Raw genomic sequence first — 10,596 nt, 5'->3', positions numbered from 1 at the left:
GCGTTTTTCCCTTCTTGCAAGACAGTCCATTTTCTGTAAAGCACTTGACAGTGATGCACCTACAACTCATTTTTCCAGCTCCTCACACAAAGGCAGCCAGCTTCCCCTTTTTATTATTCTATCAGCTTGCTCAACAGCAGATGAAGCAGCCTGACTTCAGGAGCTGCTTCATCTTCAACACCAATGCCCAGCGCTGCAGCTCAGGAAAACAATTTACCTGTCACAGCCAACTTCAGTGTCTGTAAGCAAAGCTGCCCTTGGCAAGGAGCCTGTCGTAGCTACGTCTCCTAACGAGAACATGATGTGTAAAAGGATTTTTTCACTGCACCTCCCAACTAGGTTAAAGTGTTCATGAACCTATCCATTTGAAAGCCACCAGAGAGCTACCCTGCAGAAGTTAAAGCCACTATAATGTTCTGCTGCAGAAATGAAAGCCTACCTTTTACAGGCAGGGGTGATCTTCTCCATCACCCTAGTGCTCGACTCTGGGCAAGCTGCCTTCTGATGCATTGGGCATCAAGGTCCCTGAGAGCTGTGAATTGTGAAAGACAAAACAGAGGAGGCCAATTTCCAGGTGTAGTATAAACAGAGAACAATCAGGAGCCACCTTCTAGGGACATAGGCAACACAACATGTAACTTGGATCCATTCTTTGATCAAATCTGACTTCAAAGATGCTGCCTCTCCAACACAGTCTGCCCAGTCTCAGCTGGAAGCAAGATAGCCAAAGTGCCTGCCTATGGACTTCCTCACCTCTCAAAGCACATGGCAATGTTACTGAGGAACTAATCTTTAAGACTTACACATTCTCCCCTTCTCCTCCCTGTGCCTGTCTCTTTTGCCTTCTCCCTCCCTGCTGCACCGAGCCCCTCGACACCCAACAGACCCAGAGGAGCACTCCTCAAAACACACGTTCCTCCTGGTCTCTCGTTCATGTTGTCTGTCCTAGAAGTGAGAATCTAGGCTCTAGCTGACCTCACAGAGACAGAGTCCCACATTTCATCTGTGACTCTTTCCTCTTCCCCCAGCATAAGGCCTCACGTCCTTTTACTTAGTTAAGAATCCAAGGCAAGTTCTGCCTCTCTTCAGTCATGCTGGGAGTCAGTTGGTCACGCTGCTCAGAACCACACAAACAGACCAGCACAAACTATCTGACTGCTTTGTTACCTGCTGCGAGGCCAGACTTGGGCTGTGGAGGTCAAGAGCAGCAAGGGAGGGGACACGGGACTCTGAAACTGGTTTATTTTCCTTTTTCAGAAACCTGGGATGCCACGCTGTGAAATACAATTGATGCATGCAACGTTAATGAAGCAGGGGCTGAGTGTTGTAACACACACTGCTTCCTGCCACTTACTTTGGCAGGAATTTGGCAGGAAACTGCCAGGTTTTATTTAGAGGACATCAAAGCTTGTACCTTCCACTCCTCTCAGCTCAGGGAGATGATTTAGTTCTGGCAAACGCACATCTGCCTTGGAGAATTCCCATTTTCTCCTATTTGCATGAAGGATGTTTTTTTCATTAGTAACCTGTAATCAAGGGCATAAGTATCATCTCGTGAAAATGTAGAAAAAAACAAAGCTTAAATAAAAGCCTCTAATGTACATGAAGCAATCCATTCTACTCAAGTGTCATATATACGTTATACACAACAGGCCCGGCACAGCAAAAAAACACCAATCATCTAAGCAAGGCTGCTTTCAGAGAGACAAAACAACACGTGGGGAATGGCTCAGATTAGTTATCTGCAAAAAGGGGAAACGTTCCTGCTGGCATGGAAAGAACACTCCCTAGGTAGTGAGTGCAGCAGACAGCTTTCCATTTCACTTGTTTTCATTCTCAATTTTTCATGCATTTATGACGCAACTAAATAAAGCCCTACTGGTGTTAAATCCAAATCCTCAATTCTCCCTCAGCAGCACAGCACACATGGTCTACTATGGATATCTTCTGACTCTCAAGAATACCCTGCATTTAAAATTGTCCTCTGACACTCAGTATGTTGCATACAAGGTAACTAACAGCAAAGGACAACAAATGACACAGTTGTAGGAAAAAAAGAGGTAAAAAAGAGAATATTTATAGCTAGGAGTTACGGTGAAGGCTGCAACAGATGTGATTCTTGACAATAAAACACATATTTGAGTTCAGGAGTTGCCAAGGGGGAAGACAGATGACTTACTGATGTCAAGCTCACGCTGTACTGGCCTGCTGGAGAATGCTTCTGTTGCTTCAGAAATGGGTTCAAGTATTTTTTACTCTTTTCATCAACTCTGTAATCAAAAATGCCCCAAACTTTGTATTAATTGAGGTAATGTGGTGAATATAAAAACAACTCCAAGACATTCAGAAACACTGGATTTCTAAGATATTTAATGCTTAGAAAGAAGGCTCTTGAGGCGAATATCCTTCGTGAGCTCAATTCACAGAGAAGTTTGGTCTGAAGGACAAGCCATGGGTTGAAGAAAGGCCACTGTCACAAGCAGCTGGCAAACTTGCTGTTCAGCAGAGCTTTGCCAAATGCAGGCACACAGGGACCCTGTGCAGCCACCTGAGGTGAACCTGGGCTGATCCACATACAATCCTCCACCCAAGAGATGTTCCTAGCAGTGTCCTGTCCCAAACCCACATCTTGCATTCCCACACCATCTCCCTGCACTTCTCTCAGGCCATTACAGCTCCTCAGCAACAGGGATGACAGATAAAAGCTCTTCTGGCTCTGCTCCCATACCTGTAATTAAGGCTGCCAGGCACAGGACCCATCCCAGCCATAGTGGGAGAAAAGCTCTGGTTGATGGGAGGGATAACGATGCCTGTGTTCTTGGCATAGTCCAAGCTGCTGCTGGAATCTTTCAGGCTGGTCTGAGGGCTTAGTTTAAATGGGTTGATTGCACTGTCATAGAGGGAGCTGAGGTTGGAGGCTCGATCTGCTCTCTCTGCATCAGCTTTAGAGCGCTTCGCCTTTATCAGCTTTGAATCCCTGCTCTTTGGGTCAACGCTGAAGTCCTGTGTGGGAAGAGAAGCATCGTATTTCTCTCACAGTCATGTTTAAAAAGTACCTTAAAGCAGCACATGCAGCAAAAAAAAGAGTTAAAAGCCTCAACCTGCATGATTCTGCAAGGATCTAATGGAATTGTTTTTAGTGGGCAACCTCTGTTTTGCATCAAACGGGAGGAGAGTTGTCAGGGTTCCAACACCCTCTGTAAATAAGTCACCTCGGGACGGGATGGGAAATGATGAATAACAGCAGTATTCTGGGTCACTTCCAAAGAAACCAAGTCAGAACGGAGCCAAATGTCACCTCAAAGTCACTCTGATTGTATCTGACTGAAAGCCAAATACGTAATTTTGGAGACAGGGCTTTGAGACGGGTGAAGAGCAGCCTACAAGCATTGTTTTGTTAGCCAGTTAGCATCAAAGGCACAGAACTTGTCCACAGCACCCTGCACTGCATTGAGTGTCAGAGCTGTGGGGGCACAGGTCTAATGTACAGGTCTAATGTTGTGTAATTGGGCAACAAGGTCTTCACTGCTGTTTAGACTCATGGTGGCCTCCAAAGGTGAGCTCCTCTGGCACATCACACTTACCTAGTCTTTTTACAAACAATGTAATGAACAACTATGCTTCTATTTTTGCTATGAACTTAAACTGCTGCACATACTTCTATAGTGATTTTAAAACATAAGAAAAAAAAGTAATAATACAGGTTTGGAAAAGAAAGACAAACCAACCTGGACACCAAGCATTTTTCTTTCTTCTAAAACATCATCTTTGTCCCTTTTGCTGATTTTTGATTTCTTTTGTAATTGATGGTCTCTGGCCTCTTTCTGAATCTTTAATTGAAGCTCCTGAGCAAATCTACATTCCATATAAGGGGAAAAAAAAAAGAAAAAGACTTCTGTTAATCTCAATACCATCATCAGTTGGTGTTCAGTCCAGGCTTCTACAACAGCCTCTTAAGCAATTAAACACACCGTGCCTTTTTAACACATAAGAAGCCAGCCAAATATGATGTATCCCTAAAATAAATGAAATCCTAAAAAAGCACCTGCTTTTCACATTAGAGCCACAATGGTGTTTGTACCCCACTCTGGTGTGGATGCAGACAGTAAATACAGCATTGAGGCTCTGCTGCCTACCGAGGCGTGATGCTGGGCATGCACACCTTGACTAAATAACATTGAGACAAGGTAATGAGGCACATGCTGCTGCAATGTGTCCCCTCTCAAACTTTCTCCAGGTTCCAGGAAGGCTAAAACCAAACAAACCCAAGACATTTGGTGGCTGTCAGTCCTGCAAACCCAGCACAAAACCTTCAAATGCAACCATTTAGCACCTTCTAATATTAGCCTACTTGGAGCAGGAAACTAACTGCTTACCTCTCAGCAAATCCATCCTTGTTAAAGAAATCACATTCCAAGAGTTCAGCACAGGATGGTCTCTTCTCTGGATCAATCTGCAAACACTTCTGTCAAATCCACATAAACATTAGAAGAGAAATACATTAGAAATAAAAAAAAGGACTTAGTATTTCTGAGTAAAGTCAAGAAAAAAGCTGCAAAACTTCCCCTTCTAGGGCCTGCTATATTGAGATGAGCCCAAGAGACATCACTCCCAAAAAGTTTAATATTTGCTGTCTGCTTCCATTCCAATCACTAGTGCTCACAAAGACTCACTGCACAGGGAAAACCTGTCACACAAACAGATCACTCCACTCTCAGTAAACCTCCCCTGTTTTCAGCTACATCTGTTTGGCTAAGGCTTTAGAATCTGGTTTGATTATCGTGTCATCTATAAAGCATCCACTTAGGTAGCAGATGAGGGGCAAAGCTTGTTGGGAGACCTTTCAAAAGATCAACTGATGCAGTGAGGTGTACCGGGGATGCTTTCAACACACGAGTCCTTCTCCAGCGTCCAAATTTCCTTGGAAAACTTAACTAGTGGGGCACTTTATGATACAAACCCTCCCTGGAAGATGTGCAGTGACCATTTTGGCTCTGGGGATGACTGGCTTAGTGTCCCCTGTCACCCAGGACAGTAGTTGTCATACCCTTGAATTCCTTGCTAAGCCACCAATGCAAGCAGATGCTTGTTGCAGGGACAGCTGAGCTGAAGCCAGTGTAACAGCCCCAGCCCTTTTTGTAGCCTGTATTCAGCTCCCCAGAGTAAAATAAATGGAGAAATGTTCATAGTAAAGGATCACTTAGTTACCTTGGCTAAATCCAGCACTGCAGCAGAGAGCTTGGGATATCGTTTCTCCAGAGATTCAGCCTCCTTCACTTCAGGTAACCTCATGCCAGCAAAGAGGGGGTTTTTGTAAAATAACTCTTGGTGTCTTGGAATTAAATTACCTGGAATCACAAAAAAAATAGCAACCACATAGAAGAAACATGGAACAGCCCTGTGAAACACTTGAGAGGCTGAAATACCAGGTCAGTGCTATGGTAAAGGCCAGTGGGCTGTTCTTACCCAGGCACTTGGTGATGTGGTAGAGCTGGTCAATGTCTGAATCTCCTGGGAAGAGGGGCTCTCCCGTGAGCATTTCTGTGATCAGAGAGCCAACAGCCCACACGTCCACAGCCCTGGAAAGGAAATGCCACCACCCCAGCTCAGCACGGCTGTGCTCATCTCTTGCATCTAAAGTCTGGGCCAGACCAGTTCACAGCATGTTTTCAGCTGGTGACAAGCCCTGAGCACAGCTTTGGGCCCCCAAACAGCAAGACAGCTGCTTTCCAGGCCTACAGGTGCTCTGCCGAACAGGAAGGATTCAGCCCTTGAAGCACACAAATTTGAGAAGAAGCCTGACAGATGTAAAATTAGGTTCCAAACCCCAATGCTTTAAAAATACCAATACAACGTAACACATCAGGAGAAGCTTGCACTTTACAGAACGCCAAGGCAAGCAGCTCTTCTCTCTGCATCCGCTCCTCAGGAGCATTTCCTGAAAGCTAAGTGATACAGGGACACACATAAACCTGCAGAATTGTACTAACAGAGCAGAGAATAACACAGTCTGTGGCACTGGGGATCCCAGTGAGAAAATACTCATTCACCCCACCTTCCACATGAAATATCCATCTAGAATTGTTTGGAGGGACTTTTCTGCTTTCCCTCCATGACTCCAAACTGCACAGGCGGAAGGTCTATCACAGCCTCCCCCAGTACTAGCATGGGCAACTGAAAAGCTCCTACAGACCAGGAATGGTGAGAGCTCTCCCTGCTTTTTGAGCCAGGAAAGCCCATCACTGGCAAGAATTAGCTGCAGAGTGGGGGAGAGAAGGCTCAAACCTTTACAAGTGAATAACCAGGGAGTGCTAAGCAGCATCCCTCTAACCTGTCTGCCAAGACACAGTTTCCCCTCCCCCACTTCCCCAAAAACAGAGCCTCCCCACTCAACTGCCCCACAAGACCTCATGCAGCCTTGCCTGCCAGTCTCTTACTTGCCATATTTGATGTCTCCCACCAGCAGCTCTGGAGCTCTGTACCATCGAGTTGCCACATAGTCTGTGTAAGCTTCCCCAGAAGCTGCCAAGGTGCGGGCAAATCCAAAGTCACAGAGTTTTACGACGCCCGACTGGGAAACCAGTATGTTCTCTGGCTTAATATCCCGGTGGATTATCTGCACAGGGAAAGGCCAGTCAGGACACATAAATACCCCTTTGCTACACAGTGAACTGGCTCAATAAGAATAGTAGCTTTCTCACATCCAGGTAGAAAATTACATTTTTACAGACATGGGAAACGTAGAGAGTCTGTAAAAGACAGCTCTGTGCACACAATCCGTGAACAAGTGCTGACCCAAGTGCACAGGGAAATACAGAACTTTTAATTTTTACACACAGAAGCAATTATTTCACGCATCTCTCTGCACGTGTTCTGCAGATGTGTTTGCTACATGTATTGTAACAGGCACAATTTATCACACTTGAAAATCTGGCCTTGACCACAAGTTTGAAAGCTCTGACATTTTACACAAAATTCAGTCCATCCCTTCTGCCTTGTGTCTCTCTTTCCAGCCAAAGCTTTATTTCTCTAAATTTTTAAAATATATAAAGATATATACACTCCTCTATTTATTCCCTCAAGGTTAACTGCAGAGCTGACTCCTTGTGCATACTTACGTTGTGACTGTGACAAAATGCTATTCCTCTTATAATCTGGAACAAGTATTTCCGAGCCCTGCTGTAGTCCAGTCCGTTTGGAGACGCCTCAAGGTCATCGAGCACCGTGTGATCCACAAATTCAAACACCAGATACCACCGTTTCTTCTTTTTATACACTTCCAGCAGGTTCACAAGATTTTCATGCCTCAGTTGCTGATACAAAACAGGAAATATTTTATGAGAGCTTGACAGTGTATAATTGGTTAACTGCAACCACATACTTCTAAGTGGAAGCCAGCCAGGGCATCACCCCGGAACGCTTTTATGGTTCATGTCTTGTTCATTTATCCTTAAAATCAGCTCACTGATATTTTAGAACAGGTTCTATTTTGCCAATTTTACTGTATTTTCTTAACATCATCCAGAGGATAATGCACCTCATGTGTGCAGACAGTTGTTTTTGTAACCTGACAAGAAATAAAAAAACGACTAAGGAAATTTTTTATTAATGGGGATGCTCAAAATACATTGTTCTGTTGTTGGAAAATGTGCTTTCTGCCTCCCACGATACCCTCCTCACATCAAAGGTGACATTGACTCCTCCCCTGATCTTGAGAGCTTTACAGCAAGCTTATGTTCCACATGAGAAAAATAAAAATAAATAAAAAGTAATTCCAGAGGAGCACATCATTAACACAGGAGGGACACCAGGCACCCAACAGCATCTCCCACAGAGACCCACCACAGCAAAGGCAAATCCAGAGGTCCTCAAGCCAGCAGGAAAGACAAAGCAGGATGGTTTGTACTGGGAAGTTCAGGATCCTGCCAAGTACATCTCTGGCCTCTGTGAGAAGCACATGCTGAAGACAGCTCTCAGTGTTTTGTTTAAGGAAACTTTTGACTTCTCCCAACACTCCAAAGCTGATTCATCTCTTTTCTCACATGTTTCCAGGAAGTTTTACTCTTCTCTGCCATTTCTAGGTCCTCCTTTTAAAAATCTCTTACATCCTCATTTAAAAGAAAACCAAAAGCAGCTGCAATACCTCTCTGCTCTACCTAGCTGCCAGTTCACCACCAACTGTCCATGTCTGTGTCTTCATTTTTTCTAATAAGGCTGACAGAAGACTTTTCTTTTAAGCTCCTTTCGCAAGAATAATTTCTTCTCACTACAGGAGACCTGCAGAGGTTTTGCTGTTTTCAGCCACAGTTAAGTTTTTGCCCAAACTCCAGAAGAGGAGAGCAAAGGAAGTGCTAACCGCTGCGGTTCGGGGGGAGCAGGTGCGTGAGGAAGCCCTACGGACACGCAGTCTCCAGGCGCTTGTTTGCGGCGCGAGGCCACGCTCGCCGGGCGGTGTGAGGAGATGGTTCCCTGCTCAGCTCCCGTCGGCCCAGGCAAACAAAGTAACTCCCGGCACGCCCATGAGGTGAGACGTGCTTTGACTCAGTAACCAGGCCAGCTTGGCCACCAGCTCAGGTACCATCCAGACTCACACAGACCGGCTTCAGAAGAGTTTTGGGCGGCTGCTGGCTGCACCTCGAGCCCCAGCACACACGTTTCCACCAGCTCTAAGGGTCTGTAGCTCTTGCAGTGATGACTCTTCTTTCCCCCTCACAGCACAGGGCTGGCAGACTCCCCGAGGGACGCTTGTGGAAGCCAAGAGAAAATGAGACAGGCCTGCACGTGTTCCCCCCTCCGGAACGCCCCCCTGTGGAATACCCTGCATCAGAGGAAGAGTCTAGATGCACTCCAACAATAGTGAGATATTCCTTAATTTCTTCATCAGACACATCACCCGTGTCCCAGTGCTGAAAACTACCACGTGTGCCCATGCACAGGGACAAGCATGTGGGATAAGGGAAGAGGGAAAAATGCTGCAACTGCTGCTGGGGGCTACGGTGACAAACACACAGTTGAGGGCAGTCAGAACGGCAAGGAGAACCACTGATACATGTCCCAGCACCATACACCACCCTGCAAGCCTGAGCATCCTATTCATGAAAGAAAGCAGCAGAAAAAGCTGGCAGTGAAACGTTTAGGAATTTGCAAAACAAAAACCCCACGAATAAACCCTTGTTTATCTAAAGCTCCTGGGTATTTTCCAAGACAGAGTGTCTATAGCCCCTGAAGAGCAGCACCTTTAAGAAACCAGCCCACACAATGAGGCCACACCACCTAACGCTGCTGGTGAGAGGCCCACAGAATGATGTACAACTGGACATTTAGGTGAGGATAAAGCATCCCCAATAATAAGTTTTGGGGAATTTGATACCTGTGTTTCTCCAGCCTCTCGCCAGCAGAACAAGCCTGACAGGAAAGTGCCATTAATAAAATAAAATTAAGTAAAACTTTCCTAGAAGCATTGCTCTGTATCAGGTTGACACAGGTACACAGTCTGGTTAGGCAGCACCACACATTTGGGTCACCATTCATCTGCAGGTTTTAGAAGTGCAGCATTTCTTTCATTTCCAGCAAACCCACAGCAGCAAGTGACTCAAATTTGGCGCCTGACACAGGGAGACCCAGGTACCACCAGGAGGGAACCTGTGACTCCCTTCTTCTGCTGCATACAGGGCACATAAATGGACTAGATTCTAACCAAGTTGGGTTAAGTTGGGCAAATCCAGCCCAGCCAAACAGAAAAGCAGCTCCGCAAGGACACAGCTCAAAGGCAAAATCAATCTACCCTGTCTGGCTGCTAGTGGAAATACAAAGAGGGTGCAAGCAAGTCTCTTTTGGTTTGGACTTTTGCTACCCTCTGATGTGAGAAGCAACTGTGTTTCCCTTCCAAAACGGACCCAATGGCTTAAATTTACACTGATCCTGTAACTTCACTGACTAAACATGTTTCCTGAAAGGACTACTAAGGAGTCTCAAGAGGCTTCTTCTGACCAAGAACCCACCAACTCCCTATAGGTCGATCTCACCCACACACATCAGTTCTAAACAAGGAGAGCCTTTCCTGCAAGACAAACTGGGACCACAGACCCGATGGACACTGTTCTGCCTGAAAGAGACGTTCACCTTCATGAAGGTATCTAAACACCCAACTAGGATGCAAAATAGGCCGTGAAGCCTGTGAAACGTCTCACAACTGAATAAGTAGCAACACAAAGCCTCCCAAGAACCATCGGTTTGGTCCAGCTTTGCTGGAAAACTCGAAAAAATGCTCCTTTCATCTGCCCTCACGGCTTACCTTCAGCAGCTTGATTTCCCTCACGGCGATCTTCCTCACTACCGCGTCGTCCTCGCTTTCCAGGAACTTCTTGACAGCGACGATCTGCCCGTTCTCCTTATTTCTGCACTTGGTCACCACCCCGTAGCTGCCTTCCCCCACCAGGCCCAGCACCTGGTACTTCTCCATGGCCGCAGGTTTCTCCCTCTGGGAGGCTGGGGGTGGGAAAAGCTCCGCTCAGCTGTGGCCGGCCGAAGGCACCAGGGCAGACTGAAGGGGCCGGGTCCCCACTCCTCGGTGCACCCCGGCGGCAGGCCCGGGGC

At 46.2% G+C, this 10,596-nt stretch overlaps 1 protein-coding gene across 1 annotated transcript; it reads right to left on the bottom strand.

The window, feature by feature from the left end:
- Positions 1-472: 472 nt before the first annotated feature.
- On the bottom strand, positions 473-10,464 carry CDKL2 (cyclin-dependent kinase-like 2 (CDC2-related kinase)). Its single transcript, XM_008947985.1, has 12 exons — positions 10,295-10,464; positions 7,119-7,313; positions 6,438-6,616; positions 5,467-5,579; positions 5,209-5,348; positions 4,377-4,465; positions 3,729-3,855; positions 2,729-3,003; positions 2,180-2,270; positions 1,409-1,526; positions 1,168-1,274; positions 473-532 (listed from the first exon to the last, which is right to left on the bottom strand). The coding sequence occupies exons 1-12, from the start codon at positions 10,460-10,462 to the stop codon at positions 473-475; spliced, it is 1,662 nt and encodes a 553-aa protein (XP_008946233.1). The 5' UTR covers positions 10,463-10,464.
- Positions 10,465-10,596: the final 132 nt, after the last annotated feature.

This window comes from Merops nubicus, unplaced genomic scaffold (assembly GCF_000691845.1).
Source record: "Merops nubicus isolate BGI_N331 unplaced genomic scaffold, ASM69184v1 Scaffold54309, whole genome shotgun sequence".
Lineage (NCBI taxonomy): Eukaryota > Metazoa > Chordata > Aves > Coraciiformes > Meropidae > Merops > Merops nubicus.
The sequence above is the reverse complement of the archived record's forward strand: the minus strand, read 5'-3'. Positions and strand labels throughout refer to the sequence as shown.

Bases quoted from the DNA above. Each gene is read 5' to 3' on its own strand.
- CDKL2 (XM_008947985.1), bottom strand. From the start codon at position 10,462: ATGGAGAAGTACCAGGTGCTGGGCCTGGTGGGGGAAGGCAGCTACGGG. The intron at 7,314-10,294 runs GTAAGCCGTGAG...GTTTTGTATCAG, and splicing joins GGGAAATCAAGCTGCTGAAG to CAACTGAGGCATGAAAATCT. The intron at 6,617-7,118 runs GTAAGTATGCAC...TTCCCTGTGCAG, and splicing joins CATTTTGTCACAGTCACAAC to ATAATCCACCGGGATATTAA.